The sequence below is a fragment of the Thermobia domestica genome, chromosome 14 (genome assembly GCF_964235325.1).
Source record: "Thermobia domestica chromosome 14, izTheDome1.hap1.1, whole genome shotgun sequence".
NCBI lineage: Eukaryota > Metazoa > Arthropoda > Insecta > Zygentoma > Lepismatidae > Thermobia > Thermobia domestica.
Genome location: NC_137467.1, coordinates 34,337,111 through 34,356,976, shown reverse-complemented (window position 1 = coordinate 34,356,976; position 19,866 = coordinate 34,337,111). Strand labels below are relative to the sequence as shown.

At 35.3% G+C, this 19,866-nt stretch overlaps 1 protein-coding gene across 2 annotated transcripts in view; it reads right to left on the bottom strand.

Annotated features, from left to right (window-relative positions):
- Nucleotides 1-7,648: 7,648 nt before the first annotated feature.
- LOC145669619 (uncharacterized) overlaps nt 7,649-19,866 on the bottom strand; it is a 318,993-nt gene continuing 306,775 nt past the window's right edge. For both annotated transcript variants that reach the window (XM_081737854.1, XM_081737853.1), the window contains exon 2: nt 7,649-10,465. In XM_081737854.1, the coding sequence (XP_081593980.1) occupies nt 9,520-10,465 (946 nt within the window). In that variant the 3' untranslated portion in view covers nt 7,649-9,519. The remainder of the gene's footprint in view (nt 10,466-19,866) is intronic.

Genomic DNA, 19,866 nt, shown 5'->3' with positions numbered 1-19,866 from the left:
TAAAAAGTATGGAGATAAGAATGTTTATTGTTGAATACGAATCTAATTATGAAAGCCAGTTAAAGTTGAATATTCTTAAATAACCTAAAATCATGTTTTCATTCCATACTTATCAATGTGTTCAGAAGACTGTTGTAGGCTCTTTCTTGGAGTTCGATGTTACTATTCAATTTAATTCTAGACAATTTGATATGCCCGATTTCGTAGTTGTAATGTTCCAAACTGATAGAAGTAGCAAACAAACAGCAGATGCAAGTAAGTTCGATCATTGTAAGGTAAAAAATATCTATCTTAAGAATGGGAGGAATGAGGTATTTCCAAAAGAATCAAGAAACTTAGATATTGCTAACAGGGATTATTTTAAGATGTACGAAGATTATACTGCATTTAAGAGAATAACATGTGGTAATACGGAAATGTACTATGATCCTAAATAGTTTATAGATAATAGACCAATGTATGTGATTAATTGTAGTAAGAGGAAGAATGTATCGGTAAATGAGAGAACAAACAAAGATTGTAGTAGACTTTGCAGAAGCTGTGGCTGCTAATACTATATGCTATGCGATTTTAATTGGACAAAAGAACTTTACATATGATCCAAGGAAGGAGAAAGTAGTAGAAGAGTTTTAGATAGTTACATGTATTTTTGTAATGTTTATGGGAGTTTTCCATAAACGAAATTAACAAAAATGATTAAATATTTTGGTGAAGATAAAAATTGAAGAGTGATCGCTGATTTTCTATATAATAAATACGATGGCAAGTCATATTGAACTTTTAAATAAACTTGGAAGTGTTGGGCAAAAACAAGTTATTGGATTAAGAGAATTAGAATTAAATACAGAATATAAGATTGTGAAAATGGAAAAGATTAAAACTAAGTTTGGAAAGAGCATTTTAGTTGGGTTGAGGAGTTTAAGGTCTTTCTTCCACCTAGATTTACAAAACACTTAACAGATAAAATGATTGATGAGATCGTTAAAGATGAAATAAAAATCAAATACACTGGTTTAAAAGATAATTATCCAACTGTTGAGTTCTGTATGTAAATTTCAAATGAGGATCGGTTTTGTGAATACAAAAAATAACAAAAATGATCAAAAATATGTCGTCAGAAGTAAAAAATGGAGTGGATAGAATGGATCCTCAAAAGAAATTTATACTTACTAATAATTTCAATGTAATTGTGAAAAATGTGCAAACCGAAGTTCAAGTTGTTCTTGATATTAACGGCTGTCTACTCAGCTTGAATTATGATCAGTGGACAGAGTTTAAGAAGTCATTGTTTCCTATTGAGAACGAGGTTAGCAGATTCCATTATCAGTATCCAAACTTGTAATTTTAAGTATGTTTTAAGTGTATAAGTGTTTTTATAGTATGAAGACTATAAAAACTAAGAACTTTGGGTATATAGAACACAATGTCATTTGAATTTTAAAGATACATGTATAAGTAAGGGATTTATTTGAGTTTTTGTAATTATGCCCTTAGAGTTATGCAATTTATAAGACATTCGGTAGAAAGGAAATTTTTTTGTCTATTGATTGCCGTTTGAATTTTGAAAATCAGTTAATATTTGATGAAGTTATAGCCAATTCGAAATTTCGGGAATTTTTTACGGGTTTATTTTTGAGTTTCCGGGAAAATGTTATTCTTTAAAAAAGTCTTAGATTTTGTGGCAATTATGCTAGTATTTTTTAATTTTCAAAAGTAACAATAATTAGTGAAATTATTAAAAATTGGAATCGTATCCTTAAAGGTAGGCAACCATTAATAATGAAAAAATAGTACTTTTAAGTCTCTATCGATTGTCGTTTGAATTTTGAAAATCGGTTAATATTCGGTGAAGTTACAGCAAATTTTAACAAAAATTCAAAATTTTCGGGAATTTTTTGACGCTTTATTTTTGAGTTTTCGGGAAAATGTTATTCTTTAGAAAAGTCTTAGAATTTTGTGAAGATTATGCTGGTATTTTTTATTTTTCAAATATCTGAATTTTTATTTTTTCAGTGTATACCAACTCAATTTTTTTCTGAAATTTGCCAACTTTTTTATTTGATGAGTTAGCACATTATAACTATGGAGGGGTAAAACTACCGTATTAAAAATATTTTGGGTAAACACTATAATATTTGGTAAGTGGGTTGGCAACATGACATTTTTTCTTTTTTTGAACATTGATGTTTTAGCTATATTTGCTAGCTAGGTGGGCATTTTAAGAAGTTACTCACTTACTCAGTAGATAGTGCTGCATATCCTGTAGTTTATAACTTTGCTAATAGATGGCGTTACTTGTAGAAGTATTTGTTCATATATCTGGAGTCACAACGTCAAAGGGAATAAGTCAAAAATGTCATTTTTTTTTATTTCACCATTCGATATCATATCACAAGAGCTTCCTCTGGTAGAAACGAGATGGCTCTATCGCTCTTAGTTTGGGAGTTATGACGTAACAACTCTTCGGGACAAGTCATAATCATGTACTTCTTGTGTTGGTAAAAGGGGATAAGTCAGACTTATTCCCTTATAGAGGCAGAAGTGTGTATATTTTCTTTCAAAATACAACTCAGTATAAGGGGATTAGTCAAAATGTATGTTTCGTTTTCGGTTTGTTTCAAGTTTAAAACAATATTGGCGGCGAGTCTTTGATGTTTGTTTAATACGTAAAACGTCAGAAATATATTTCCCATAATAATAATTGCATAAGGAAAAATTACTTTATATATTTTCTTGCCGCAAAGAGGAAGGAAAGAAACAGTGTAACTTTTATTGTTTTTAATGCGATCGAATCATTTGTTTTTTTTTCCCACAGAACGTAGTATTGTATTTGAGCACCTTGTGTGTATATCTTTAGTTGAGATGTAGTGTAAAATTGATGAACGTTCCATTTTTGATGCTTTTGACGAGCCGTCGGAATCAAGTTTGGGCGATATTTCTCTTTCTGGATCAAGTTACCATTCTGATGAAACTGAACTTTGATCTTATTCTTCGACAAACTGTGATGAAAAACTTTGTGAAACTCGAACAAAGAAGAGGAAGAAAAATCAACATTTTCTAAAGTTAAAAGACGAAGGAAAGTTAATAAACCTATGAATGTTGCATCCAAAAGCAGTGAAGAGGTAATTGTGTCACCTGTTTTTAATGATAACTATCTTTCCGAAAGCTGCTTTTCTTATAGTGTCCGGAACAAAGATCAATGTGAGACTGAAGTCAGTGAAGGATCAAAAATGACTAGAACAGAAGCTAAAAGACGAAAGGACCTCGGAGAAGAATATGTTTCTAGAAAAGGAAATGTTATGCCAGAAAGGAAAGCAAAACCTCTTTCTTCGTGTCGTATGAAGTGTAGTAAAAGACTAACAGAAGATCAGCTTGAATCTACATTTCGGGAATTTTGGAATCTTGGCGATCATAATGTGCAATCGCAGTATCTTGCAGACTGTGTGAAGTTAATTCCAAAAAAGTTGTCAAGACCTCGGACACCAGACCCACGTTCTCGAGAAGTCACGTGTCAATATTTTGTTACAGTTGGTGAAAATGTGCAGATTTGAAAAGGTTGTTTTGTAAAAGTGTTCTCAATTGATGTTAAATACATTAACGTTATTATTGACAAGAAAAGATCATCTCAGTCAGGCATAATTTCTTCTGATAAAAGAGGCTTCAAAGTACCCCGAATAAGATTGCAGGAGAAAGATTGGCGAATCTGCGTTCCCATTTCGAAAAACTTCCTATATGTGAATCTCATTATGGACGAACAAAATGTAATAAGAATTATTTATTAAGCTATCTCAATAAGCAAATGATATATGAATTATACAAAGAAGAGTGCAAGTCAAGTAATCATACTCAATAAGTTATACATTTTATATGAAGTTCATGTAGAAAGACTTTAATTTTATTTCCGTCAAAGCGCCTAAAGTAGATACTTGCAACTCATGCGATGTGCTTCAAATGAAAATAAAGTATGCGTCATCCGATGAAAAAGAAGTTCTAAATCAACAACTACTGAATAATCAATCTAAAGCCGAAAATCGTTACGAAGCAAAAAGATAAGATAAACTAAAATGTGAAAGTGATAATGGGAAGACTGTGGGAATTACTTTTGACTTACAACAGTGCCTTCCAACACCTAGTCTACATACAAGTGTGGCGTTTTATAAAAGTCTTTTGTGGACTTACAACTCGACAGTTCATGCGTTCAATGACAATACAGTGACTTGTTACATGTGGCATGAAGGAATCGCTGGAAGAGGTTCAGATGAAATTGCGTCATGCATGTTTTCCTATCATGAGCTTGCCAGATTCAGTGACACACTTGATAATGTACTCTGACACTTGCGGAGGACAGAACCGAAACATAAATTTTGCAGCAATGTGTTCTTATGCTCTGACCCAGAAGGACAGTTTGAAGTTAATAAATCACAAATTTCTTGAACCAGGCCATACACATATGGAGTGCGATAGCGTTCATGCCCGGATTGAGAGAGAGCAAAGAAAACATCTCAAGTAGAAATTAGGAAACAAGTAAAATTGCTTGACATACGGTGGTTACGACACTGTAAAGAATTTGGACTTGTTCAGTACAAAACGTCTTGTGATGAAAAAGACAAGTTCCTTTGTATGGATTTGCGACGCCGTGGGTCAGTATCAGTGAGAAACGTACCAGTACCTGTAACCTAATTGGGACCCAACCCTATTAGTTCAGAAAAACACAGAGACTTAATTTCACTATTACCTTTGCTGGGTCCAGTCTACCATTCATTTTATACCAGTTTAACTTCATGCAGAGGTGTTCCTTTTACAGACCCTAGTGTTATAGATGATGAGCACGAACAATCAGCGATTAACATATGAACGTTGGTGTGAACACTTGTGTATATTTTATTATTTTGATGCAGATATATTTCTAACACTAGAATAGACATATGGATATTTTTACAGTTCTATTATTCTATTTTTGCTTAAAATATGGAACCATTATCTTTTTAAAAAACTACTGATGTATGACTTATTCCCTTTGACCAGTAATAATAAATATATATATTATATTTGAATATCTGAAAAGGTAAAAGGAGATAAGTCAAAAATGACGTCATTGCCACTCCCCTTTGAAACTAAATTCGAAGGATTGCAGCTAATACGTAACAAAACAGTATGAATGACAATATATGTCAAAATCAACTCGATGTGTTAATTAGAATAGATGCAATATAATACAGAAATTCATCAAAATTTTCAAATCGCTCTATTGAAAAGTAGCATTTTTGACTTATTCCCTTTGACGTTGTGACTCCAGATATAAGGACCGATTTTTTCTTTATTCCACAGCACTAGCCAGTAGCTCAATTGGTTAGTGCGCGGTTCCATAAAGCTTGTGGTTCGTAAACTGATAACGTAGGTTCCAATCCTCGCCATGGAATTGCAAATTTATATCTACGGCCGGGGTATAAATTTGTAATTTCTTAAGGAACTGTAAAGTGAATTGAGCTATACAGCTGTCTTTCATCACAGATGGCTACAGTGTTCTCACCTCTGACTCATGTGTGGTATAAGGCTGGGCGTCTCTGTTACTTGGGACACCAAAAGGGAAGGGAGGGGAACCTGGCGCCAGGGATGGGAGGGGATGGATACAATAAGATTGTGAGCTGTGTGGGTGAATGTTGTGACTCGTATTCAGATAGGTAGCTATACTGAAGCTGGGTGGAAAGCCACAAGTTCGCTTACAGACCTCAAAGGAAGGAAGGAAAGAAAGAAAGAAGAAAGGCACATAGAAATTGAACAAAAAATCCTAGGATCTATCTGGGGGGAAAACAACAACAACAACATCAGCGCTGACCTGTCAGATGGATCCTAGGATTTCTGCGACGGCAGTTTTGCGGAAATAAACTCTGATTTTTTAAACATTTATTTAACCTATTTCTTATGATCTCGTGTTGTGGTGTTCCAATGTTAATACTGGAATCGTTCAAAATGAATCAGTGACAGATCACCTGTTCCGGAGTTGCATGTATTCCTTCTCATTGAGTTTATAAATCTAATTATTAACGGATTTTGATGATTCAAGTGTGAAATGAAAGATTGTAAACTGGAGATTAAGATGCAATAAATATATTTTGTGTAGGACTCCATTATAATATTTTAGATGTAAGTTTTTATGATTTTAAATATCATAAAAGCCTATGCGATCTCACTTTGGGCTATGCAACTTAGTATAGTTTCTTGGGTCCTTCTGTGTTGACTAAAAATATATATGAAATGTGTTAGCATGGAGTTTTGGCCCAGAAGTGAGATTCGCTATCTACTATATCACTCTGTACGAGAAAATTATCAAAGACATTACTTTCGGTTCAGTACAATCTTAAAGTTGGTATTGGAGGGTGGATGGCCCATCTGCAGTCAGAGAGAGCCAAAACGGGATTTTTTTTTGTTTCCCATTTGCATAAAGTGTAAGTAAAAGTTTCATTATTTCTCAGTCGCTGTTTCATTTTTAACATCCCTAACATCAAAAATAATAAAAGAAGACCATATCTATGAGTTAGCATTAGAACTAATAAATGAAAACCTGAAAGCTCGTTCTGAAATCTCAATTTAAAAAAAAAGCTCCTGTTCTTGGCACTATAAAGAAATCAAACTACAGATGATGAACCGGACTAACCAATCCGAAAAGATATTTGCTACATCTCCGGATGAAGAGAAAACAGAACTTGCCTTGAATGTAATGATTGTGGGAAAAACGTGTTCAGAAGGTAGTCAACAATTACTACTACTTGCAATACATGCCAGCAAACTCAGAAAGAGGGCAGTGACGTGGATGTTGATTAACTTTGAACCCGCCTTTAATCTACATATTGTGGAAACACATGTGCAAGAAGCACTTAATGATTACTGCTCCCTGCAATAAATATCAACATTATCATAGCTAGCTCAGTGACATGGATGTTCATTAGGTTGTATTCTGTCCTTTTGTGTTTTGCTCAGTGTGTTCACTCATATTTAGCAGTGTTGTAATTTAATTTAAATGAAAAGTATACTTTTGGTCAACAATGATTTGTCTTAATTTAAGAAACCTAAATGCGCCAAAACATACACTTTGCATCATGCACAGTGCTGAAAAATGTGATTTATCGATGACGGCCGAATTGACGTCGTCGAGAGCGGAAACTTGAATTGGCAGTACGTGAGCGGATCAAGGTAAGGAACGAGATATTTAACGAATTTTATCGCGAACTTCTGACAACTAAGATGTTTCGCATTTGTATATTTTATCACGTGTGTAACTTGACAATACAATTTTATGTACAAACATTATTTTTCAGTAAATCGTTTCACATATCTTACAATATCTTTTTACTAACAAAATGTGGACTTCATGTAAACGGTTTTCACAATTATTCATAGCCATCTTTTAGCTGTATGAGATAGCATGTTTCCCCAAAAATTGAACTTCGATTACACCATTCTTCATAGTCTTCACACGAGCAGATCCTCCCCATCTGTATTAATATATCTGTTGCAAAATATAAACTTTAATTAAGTCATTTCTACACACTTAGAACACTTTTGTTTTTAATAATGTTTTCTCCTGTGTGTTTTAACATGTATTGCAAAATGTGAGCATATATATATATATATATATATATATATATATATATATATATATATATATATATCTTCTTTTCAACTGTGTGTTGTCATGCGTGTGAGATTTTTATCTCTGTATTAAAATGTCCTGCCAAACTTGAACATACACCAAATACTTTTCTAAACTCATCGTATATGTAGTTTTCTACTTGTGTATATTAAAATTTGTCTTGCCAAGTTTGAACGCGAATCAAATGACGCACTAGAATCAGAAGTTGCTAACTCATTATTGCTAGATTTTACAGGATCACGCTTTAAATTTTATAGAAATATGTTGTAATAGCGATATATCAATTCAATGATCTAAAATTGTGTGCTCGTTCGTTTTGACAGGTATGCGATGTCTTACAGTACCAGATACTTATAAGGTAAACAACGGTTTTGAATAAAGTTTAAAACCTGATTTAACAACTTTTCTTATAAAACGAGTGAAAAGTTGGTAAGTCAGTAAACTCAACTACTTCTGAGTATACAATAAAGAATAGGTAAGGAATACGAAACATAGCTACGAACTTTATTTTCAACAACCCACATGCACATTCACTTTACATCATCTCGCGCTTCAGAAACGACAGTGAGCGAAAAAGAGTGTAAGATACTGTGTACCGAAGTTTTGGTACACAAACTCTTTCCGAATATACACCATGAATTCCGTTAACGTCACTAACACTTTAGATATGAATGCCGTTAAAGTCGCTTTAAAATCAAAGACGTTAACAACTGGAGTGAAATCATGTTCACTATTATTAGTGAGTCTTCTTTTGACACATATAACCTTAATACGATTTTTGCGTGAAGTTCGTCTGATCAATTTAACTCATGTGGAAAAGAGGAGGACTTGATTTTTGACCGCTACTTTTCTTCAATTTGCCCAGTTTCCGTCAATGAGCATGAAAAAATATCTTGTGAAATATAAATATATGCGGCGAAAAAGGACCTGCGCAACTATGTATCGGCCAGCAAGATGCGGCCAAATCGCAGACGGTCCAGAAGGCCCTAGTGTTGGAATAGACATGGAACATGTTTATCCGCTGGATCTACACTTGTAGCTGAGGAAGGTGCCCCTCATTATCGATGTCGCTTAAACTTGTTATCCTTAACTCCAATACATATATGAAGACTCAAGAAGGGGTATATTTGGAGTCATTATTTTCAGATAAACATTCACTTGAGGAATCGTCACTCGAATCTTCCTCGGCGTCAGCCACTTTTTCACTATGCTGCAATTCCTGTGAGGTGAAGGCAGAAGCGCAGCTCGTAGAGTAGATGCGGAACAAATTTGCCGTAATATCTGCGCCCAAATTACGAACTTAAAACTTGTCTTCCAAAACACATTCCTTTACAAAGGGGAGGTATATCATTTGAAAGACTTATTGTTTCCTTTAATATTTAATATTATTGCAGACCTGTTTTGTAGGATATTTATCGTGAATTAAAATTTTTTTTCAAAACTTGACTTAACATCTTGTGAGTGCGTCAAATCCCATTCTATATTCTATGTCTAGTTACATGTCTTGCCAAAGCTGATTCGAAACTAAATCCTATTCACCACCATTTGCATGTGTCTGGTTATTGAAATGTGTATTTTAATATTGCCATTTGCCAAACGTGAACTGCCAGTAAATGCTTTCCTACACTCTCCGCACTTGCGATTATTGTCCTGTGTGGATTAACATGTGTCTAACCAAATTTGAACGTAGTTTAAATGCCCTAGGACACTCTTGGCATGCATAATGTTTTTCTCCTGTGTGGATTAACTTATGTCTAGCCAAATCAGAACGTCTAATAAATGCCTTACCACACTCTTCACAAGTGTGATGTTTTTCTCCTGTGTGGATTAACATGTGTTTAGCCAAATCTGAACGTCGATTAAAGGCCTTACCACACTCTTGGCATATGTAATGGTTTTTTTTTTCTTGTATGGATTAACATGTGTTTAACCAAATTTGAACGTCGATTAAATGCCTTACTACATTCTTCGCATATATGATGCTTTTCTCCTGTGTGGATTAACATGTGTCTAGCCAAATTTGAACGTCGACTAAATGCCTTACTACATTCTTCGCATATGTGATGCTTTTCTCCTGTGTGGATTAACATGTGTCTAGCCAAATGTGAACGTCGATTGAATGCCAAACCACAGTCTTGGCAAGTGTAAGATTTTTCGCCTGAGTGGATTAAAATGTGTGTAGCCAAATTTGAACGTAGACTAAATGCCACGCCACACTCTTGGCATGTGTAAGATTTTTCGCCTGTGTGGATTAAAATGTGTCTAGCCAAAGTGTAACTTTGATTAAATGCCTTACCACAGTCTTGGCAAATGTAAGATTTTTCGCCTGTGTGGATTAAAATGTGTCTAGCTAAATTTGAACGTAGAGTAAATGCCTTACCACACTCTTGGCATGTGTAATGTTTTTCTCCTGTGTGGATTAACATGTGTCTAGCCAAATGTGAACTTTGATTAAATGCCTTACCACACTCTTGGCAAATGTGACGTTTTTCTCCTGTGTGGATTAACATGTGCTTAGCCAAACTTAAGCACACACGAAATTGCTTTCCACATACTCCGCAGATGTGGGATTTCTCACCTGTATGAACTAACTTACCGCTTGACAAAGTTGAACTTTGACTAAAGCGATTATCACTGTTTTGGTACGTTTGACGCTTTTCACTTTCCTGTGTCAGCATATGTCTTGACAAACGTGATCGATGAAATCCGTTGCCAAACTGCGTCGAACTATGACGTTCCTCATCTGAATGAGAAATGGCTTTCTTTATAATAAACGTATTCTCTTCTCCGTGGGAACCAAATACGTTATCGGGCCTGTAACATATTCAAGATACAACGAAATGTGATTGGAGATAATGATTAAGTAGCAAAAAAAGTAATCATTCGCTATATTTCATTATAAAATAACGCTTGTTTTATTACACGAAATATTGTAGAAATATGAAATGGAGTACCACTGAGAAGTCTACATATCTCTCCATTTTCAAAATAAGAGGCTGTAGTTTTTTTCATTATATCAAATTGAACAATCATTTATATCGTGGCGGTCATAAGTCTTTGACCATGTAATGGCGACTCCTTTGAAACAAATGGAGAGTATTAGAATTAAATCTGTCATATCTGTAGTTTCGTGTGAAGAAAAAACAAAGTTGTGAACCAAAGGTTTAAGAAAAACTCAACTTATTATTATAAACAGTACCGACGATTATTCACTTATATCATCATAAGTGGGAAACGAAGGACGTTTCGAAACGAAGAAAAAAGTAACATACAACTTTACAAGCTGAAGCAGAGAGACTTAACTTAACCAGACTAAAGACGAATCGTTTACAGCGTAGTGTTCCTGGTTCAGTGGTCTAGAAGCTTGACCAGTAATCTGGAGGTTCTACCACCAAATACACGTCCAGCAACTTTTTTTCTGTACTTTAGGAATTTTGATTGCGATTAATCGGCAATGACAGACATTTCATTACATTTAAATATTTGAATACTTGTTTGTTTCAATACTTGAACTATCAAATTTTCAGGAATAATACTAGTAATAATAATAATTATCTCGTGAAATATTTAAACAAAACTTATTATCGCACGGGTCATACCATTAGAAGCAGAACGTGACATTAGGCAAAAAAAATATTTCAGTTTTGTCTAATGTTGCCCAGTAAAAGGGGAATTTCTCATCTCGATTCCAAAACATACCGAACAAAATCGGGATGAGGCTTAACATTTTAATTCGAGACGGGACAAGGCTAACTCACAATATCGTCACGCTTTGGAAATGAGAATCGAGACGAGACGAAAAGTATCGTAAACATTGCTCGTCTCATCTCAATTCTCGAAAGAGTATATGCTACTCTTTAGGTAACAATTGCTCTGTAGACTGAATCTTATATATTATTTTGTTACCTTGTATTTCAGTGCTCACTGAATTATGGTCTGTGCATATATTTTTGTAGGAAAGCTTATAGAATTACATCTGCAAACTGCACATGTTAGTTTATTATAACCGTTAGTGTTCAATGATATTCAGTTCTTTTTATTACAGTTATTTTCCTGAAAACGTACACCTTGTCTCAAAAAGGTTGATCGCATTTTTTATTGGTGTTTTGAGACAAAAATTTTCAAAGTCCAACTTCGGGTATCTTCGGAAAATAGTAAACCAAGTTCGAACCTCCAAGCCAGCCTTTGCAATCGGGAAAAAGTTTGCAGATGTGTTTTTCTTCTTTTAAATATAATAAGACTTGTTATCAAGTGTTGAAAAAAAGCAACATTGATTGAAATACTTAATGATACAATATTTCGAAACCTTGTATTAATGTCAGCACATGCTTGTTTGTCATTTAGCTCTCCATACGTAATGGAACATTTAGATATGTAAACGAATCTTTCCATATGTAAAAGAATGCTCAAATTTGAGACATAGAATATAATTATCGCCTGAGTACTAAAATAATAGTCAAATTAGAACAAAAACAGCGTTTGTAGTGTATTTGAATGTCATAATTTTCTTGAGAACCGTTATACATCGCTAGAAGCATGATTCTAGAAGTCCTTGTGGTAGCTCGCAGGTAAGCTGTCGGATTTTAAATCATAAGGTTGAGAGTTCGATTCACATCTGGGTCAATGCTTTTTTTAAAAATTATATTTTCCGCAATGCATGAAAAGTTATATAAAATAATGACATTAAATACATCAGTTGTATATATATAACATAATCATTGCAGAATATAGTAATTATTATGTTTAAAATATAACATCTGAAATAGGTAGGTGTTCACAGTAGGTCGGTATTATATATATTGGAACGTTAAATACAAGTTAAGAAACTCGTTCAATAGCAATATATAAATCATGTAGTGCATTTATTTATTTGCAGCTATTTGTCATATAGAGGGTAATTCTCAACATTTATAATACAGCATGTCATTGATGTTCTTGAAAAATTATTCGATGCATAAACCGAGGGTATAAACAGAGAATACAAAGTCGCAACGCTCGCAAGAAATTCCTGAACCCCAAAGATCACGTGAGCAGACTGGAGTTGTCCTTATGAAGCATGCCACAGCAGAAAGTCTTTACATAGATTTTCAATTCAATTCCTGATATATGCTTTTGCAATGTGGAAGTGGTGATGTCTTGAGTCGCTCTCTCTCGCTCGCTCGCTCACTCTGTATTTATACAGAATATGAAAGTGGATGTATGTGTGTGTTTCAACATAATTCTGATATATCTAGCGCAAATTTAACTTTATTTCTTACAGTCTGGAAAAGAGTACTGTCGGGATACATATCAAAAATGCTAGAAACGCGTCGATATTAGTATCGAATCCATAGCTTCGTGGTCGCTTAGGTGAATAGTTTTACTTTCAATACAAGTCCAATTAAGCTCCCATTAACACCCCGGGTGGTTACGTAGCGACATAAAAATATCGAAATCAACCGATATTAGAATCGAATCGTAAGTTTTCACCGGCCCTAACAGTGCCACATTTCCCATTAGTCAACATTAGTCCACATTGCCTAGAGGGCAACATTTTCCACAGTGCAAAGTTCAAACTTGAATAATACTTTAATTTTTTCATATGAAAAAGTTAAAAATCAAGGGCAAATATACTATTTCATGAACAATCCTCTTTTACTATTCTAATATGTTTAATAATAGCGTAAGAAATCTAAAAATAATTCAGAACATGTTTCACATTTGTTATTTTTTGTTACGTAGTTCTAGCTGTAGCGTGTAGTGAGTGGTATTTAACTGTAATAAATTCACTAATTAAGCATATTTGAATTAAGTTTTATTTTTAAATTAGGGATGAAGGAGCGGAAAAATATGTAGTTGTTGGGGACGCCGAGAGCAGAAGTGCGTAGGGGCGCCGAGCTTTTAAATGCAACACTGGTCGCTAAATTAATTAGTAGAAATTTTAATGTCATTTAAGACCAAATTTAGTCCTAACGGTGGCAGTATCCGTTTGCTCTCCTAGGAGAAATGAAAGGGGCTGACATCAAAATTATTAAAAAAAAAAGATCGACATTAGTGTCGAATCCATAATTTTCGGGGTGGATTAGATAAAGAGTGGCACTCCAGGTGCTTAATTATGTAGAAAATTAGTTATTCTTTCTTTTTTTACGTTGGTCTACATTTCCACGATTTGAGACTTTCAAATTTCATCCTATTTTCTACTGAAATGTGTCTGTAAGTCAAAAAAAAAGATATACCGTAATGATATATGATAAATTTAAATTCATTTTAATTCGGAAGATGAGAAACACTTTGCCATTATATATCGTAAAGGTCAGATCCACCAGTATTGTAACAGAGAAGTTCTTGAGCCATTGACGGTAGAAATTCAAACTCCGATAAGTGACAATTTCACAGTCTTGTTTTATTACAAGTGTAACCTCTTTAGTCAACGGAGAAGAGGACGTGGATCATGGGTCAGAGTTGATGTCGATGGGTGTTGGTGAGTCTGAGTTGGACGCAAAGGTTCAGAATGGTTCATAGTTGGTGGTGGGTCAGAGTGGATCAGGATGGATGATGGGTCAGAGTAGGCCAATGGGTCATTTGGGTGGTGGGTGATAGTGGGCCATGGTCGGTCGTGGATCAAATTTTCATTGACCCACACCATCTCTGGTTAAAATTGTACAAAAGATAACAGGCACCGAAGATGCATGTCGGCTATTATGCACAAATTTAGATAGTACCCCACCAGAAAGCAATAAATCTGAAACGGTTCACGGTATCACCTCCTAGAACTCGAGATGTAGGTCTTTGTCTGACTGGCTAAATTAAGACCTCAATGATTTATCCTTCAACAAGGAAACTTTTTATGATCGTTTCCGTGGGGAAGACAGAAGAACACGTGCCTAGTAATCATAATATTGATAGTTTGCGTCCACCCCGGGGTATTTGTATTGTGTCTTTTTGACTCACCTAAATATAAACAAATCACACATATAGGCATTTTAACGTATTTTGGGAGAGTAATTTGTGGTTCGTTGTCGTTTCATCGCGTCTCTGCCGGTGGTAGTAAAGTTTTCAAAATGTTACTGGGGCCACGGCGGGTTGTCGCTGCGGGGCCACCAATTTTTGGCGAGAGACCAATAGTTGACCATCTGTAGTCCACCGACGATTACAGCTTAGGGTATGAACGATGTCTTTGCCTTGTAGACTTCATGACTACCGACGTCGGCAGTCAAATAGCTTTTAGTATTCCTTTACTAACCATATATCGTTCATATTTATACACGGTGTTGTAATAATAATAATAATAATAATTATTATTATTATTATTATTATTATCATTATTATTATTATTTGTAGCAATAGTAGTATAATTGATAATAGAATAATTATATTGTCTATGTATTTTCTAGGTAGGACTACACACAGGATTTGGCTCGTTTTGGTTCGACTCGACTCTAATCCGGGTCGAGTTGGAGGATATTTTTCGCGCCGAGTCCTAGAGCAGACCTCAAAGATGTCTGTTTCGAGTCGAGTCGAGTTTCAAAGAAAAATCGCTCGTGCCCATCCCTACTACTGAGAGCTTAATCGGAGTTAAGCGAAATCGAAAGTCACACTATTTATTTAAGAGACCCCGAAAACTATGAATTCGACACTAATACCGATCATTTTCTAGCAATCTTTTATATATATCCCCCTCCCATTCACCATAGGTAACTTGACAGCACTCTTTTTCAGACTAAAAGAAATGTGGTTAAAATTACTCTAGGCCAGTGGTTCTCAATCTAATTCCTATCACGATCACCTTTTATCACATCCTCTTGCCAGCGACCCTTTTATAATTTGTTTTATAATAAGCTTGTGTGGAATTTTTAACATACCTATTTCTATAATAGTAGAATCCATTTCTTGTTTATAGTGAACAGTGCCGTGGCATGGAAAATCAGCGCTCGGGGCGAGAGTATACGACGATCTCCGTACATATGAGTGAGGTCGAAAGACTGGCTGCGAAGCGCCACCATGGTTGGCACGAAGCTCAATAAAATTTTCAAAAGTAAACCCTGCCTTTCCTTGATTTTGAGCACATTTTATTACGTTTTTCCTTCTATTTTATACATGTGCACATGCACTTTCCTAACATGAGTAACACACTTCCACCGAAATTTGTGCCCCCTTTTTTCGGCGCCCGGCATTGACAGTGGATACAGTAACTGTAATATCTATATTCCTAACGACGAAGGTGCTGGTTCAAGATGGATGTTAAACTCCTTCATTGAAGAGGCCATTAAAGTATCTGATCTAAACCCACAACTTCTTGACCAAATAATAGAATGATCATGTTACAAGTCTTTGCAACTCGTTTTCTGTAAGGAAGACTTGGACAAGTTCTGCCTGATGAGGAGAGAAGATTATCCTGGTCTGGTATCTGCTGCTTTAAAAGTAATAATTCCATTTGCTACATCGTACTTATGCGAAAGTTTTTTTTTATGGTAAACATTAAAACAAAGACAAGAAATCAGTTGAAAATGCCTTCATAATGTTCGTCATGAAGATTAAACCGGGCATTGCTGAACTAGTGAAATTACACCATGCTTATTTATCTCATTAGGTTTCAATTTTAATTGTATTTCAATGTGCAAGTTTTGTTGCATGTGTATTTTTCTAGTATTTCTATATACAGTTCTTATTAGTTTCATATCATACCTCTTTCATTTCAATTCATTTTTAAACAACTCTGCACCCTTTGAAAATGTTCAGTAGACTTATTTTATATTGTTCTTTACAGTATGTATAAAAAATAAAAGTATGCCTAACAGAACAAAATTCAAAATAATATTTAAAAATAGTTTCCGGTATTAGAGATTCTAACTATATTTATCTCTTCCGCTTATCTTCGCGACTCCCTAGGGGCCACGACTCCCAGGTTGAGAGACCCTGCTCTAGGCATACATGAGTTATGTTGGAGCATACATACATACTCTTTTATATGTATAAATGTAGATAAGAGAGAGTTGAGAGAGAGCGATTAAGGTATTCTCAATCCCTTCACTTCACTTTTGCGATTCGTGAATTTCTTACGTGACAGTTTGGGGTTAGCTAGTTTTTTTCTCTTGAACCACGATCCGATTTTTGATATGCTCTACCTAAATGCTGTAATGCGAATATTGACAAGTTACCTGCGTATGAAAATAGCTGCAAATAAATACATTACATAAATTATTTATTGCTATTACACGATTTTCTTAATTTGTATTTAATATTTACATATAACATACCGACGTTCTGTCAATATCTCAAATGTTATACTTTAAAGATAAGAAATGCTTGTGTCGTGAAATGATATGAATATATATGTTTAACTGATATATTCAACTGATATATACAACTGATGAATTGTAATGTAATTATTTTACATAATTTGCATGCATTGAGGAAAGTAGAATATCATAAAAGAATCTCACCTGAACGGGTATCGAACTCACGATTTAAACGCTCGGGGGTGTACCACTAACATGACCGCTTTTCGGAAGCTGCTTCTGAAATATAACTGAGCTCATACGTAAATGCTCTTTTCCGTATGGAAATCACAATGACGGAACGAGAGTGTGAATATATAGTTTTGAAATATTGTATCATTAAGTATTTCAATCAATTTCACGTTTTTTTCTACACATACCATTTCAACATGTCATATTATATTTAACAGAAGGAAAAACATATCTGTACATTTTTTCCCGATTGCTAAGATTGGCTTGGAGGTTCGAACCAGCAGCTTTAGTTTACTGTTTTCAGAAGATACCCGAAGTTGGACTTCGAAAGTGTTCGTCTGAATACAGCTATTATCATATCGCTCAATCTGTTTGGTATATGGTATATGTTTTTATACGTGTAAAGTCAGTATAACAATTCATTCTTTAAACAGCTTTTCGTATGTATTAATATTCGTTTATAAAAACTGTTTTTAATATTATTATTACGGCGCACCATTTTCAGATTTCTTTCGCGAGTCGTTGACCAAGTCGTTCCCCACAATAGGCGTGTCTTGCAAGTAACCAATCACACGTCAGGTTCTAGCTTTTACCTATTGCTTCCTGCTCACAGCTCAGAGCATTGGTAACTATGGATGGACGTACAGCAGTAATTACTTTATGAGAGTTGGAAGGCTATTCTCCAACTGTAGCTAGCAGGCGAGTAGGTGTTCCGGCCTCTACAGGAAGGCGATGGATTCGAAAATATGATGCTACATGTCAGACTCATGATTTACGATCTCCTGGTCGTCCGCATGTGTCGACCGAAGCCGAAGATGCGAGATTAGTAAACGAAGCCCGGTTAGACCCACTAAGGACGTCTAGACAGCTAAGGGAAGCTTCTCTTTTTCCTGGTAGGAAGCATACAGCTCTGTGAAGGCTTCGTCATGCTGGGTTACGTGGCCGTGTTGCTGCCGTGAAGGAAAAACTCTCAGACGACCACAAAATTTACCGTCTTGCGTTTGCACAGGCGAATGTGGGTCGCAATTGGGAAAACGTAGTTTTCTCTGATGAATCCATATTCACAGCATCAAATGAGGGACGCCGTTTTGTGTATCGTCCGAGAGGCACCCGATATGACCATGGCTATGTGGCTGCTTGTTATTGCAGTGGTCATGTATCTATTTCCTGTTGGGGTTGGATTTCCAGTCGCGGAGCAGGACAGCTTCACAGAATTGAACGACATCTGGACAGTACTCAGTACTTAGACATTATGAGTAGTATCATGGTGCCATCTGTACGAGTATTTCAGCCTGAAGGTGTAATTCAGTTCCAGCAGGACCAGTCGCCAATACATACTTCTCGTATGGTTCAGGAATGGTTCGCAGGGCAGCCTGAGATGATTTAATTGACTGGCCGCCTCGTGGAGCAGATCTCAATCCCATAAAAAATATGTGGGCAGAAGTGAAGCGTACTCTAAGGGACAGTTGGCCTGAGGCAGATCCACCAAGAACTCAGGATGACGTGTGGCATCTTGTTTCCGAAGCATGGCTGGAGGTAGGGAAGAGAGATAGATTTGCCATCCATTTAATAGATTCCATGCCCAGAAGAATGGGGCGTGTAATAAATTCAGAACGGTCTTGGACACAATATTAATGTCCCCGAATTAACTCCCGAAAACAACCCTTTTTAGGGCAACCTAAACGCTTCTGAAAATATTACTAGAAGTAAACCACTCCTTATATCCGATTTCTGTACAATTCTACTAACAAAAAAATGATAATTCTCTGCAGGCTTTGAACTCAAGACGACCTCATTAACAAGCCCGTACTGTACCAGTGAGCTAACATGAACACGCAAATCCAACCTGAAAAAACACGACTTTCAATTTCCGGTACTCCATGACACTGATGCTCATATACTTTGCAAATGTTGTATTTAACTTGGGATATTCCGCAACATATACACACACACATAAACAAAGCGAGAGAGAAAGAGATGAATATACAAAAGCATATTCAACGTATTCGAATGAGACTCTAACTTCCGACATTCCGTTCTAAAGAGAATTTGTGTTCTTCCCGTGACGTTAAGGGGACCGGGAAAAGTTATGTGTCTTGAAGCAGGATCCGACTTAGGATACTCTGTTTACACACTTTCTATATCCGTAGGAATATACTGTATTTCACGAATGTAAATGCCATGCTGTATTGAGAATATTGAGAAGTTACATCTGTATGACAAATAGCTGCAAATAAATACACTACGTAATTTATTTATTGCTATTAAACGATTTTCCTAACTTGCATTTAACATTCTCATATATAATACCGACCTATTGTGAAAATTATCTCAGACTTTATATTTATACATAATAATTACTATGTTCTGCAATGATTATGTTATATATATATACATCTGATGTATTTTAATGTAATTATTTTATGTAACTTTTCTTGCATTGCGAAAAATATAATTTTTAAAAAAGCATTGACCCAGATGGGAATTGAACTCATAACCTTATGATTTGAAATCTGGTAACTTACCAGTCAGCTACCACAAGGACTTCTAGAATCATGCTTCTAGCGATGTATAAAGGTTCAAGATAATTATGACATTCATATCCACTACAAACGCTGTTTCTGTTCTAACTTGACTTTTATTTTAGTACTCACGGGATAATTATATTCTATGTCTTAACCTTGAGCATTCTTTTACATATGGAAAGATTCTTTTACGTATCTAAATGTTGCATCACGTATGGAGAGCTAAATGACAAACAAGCAT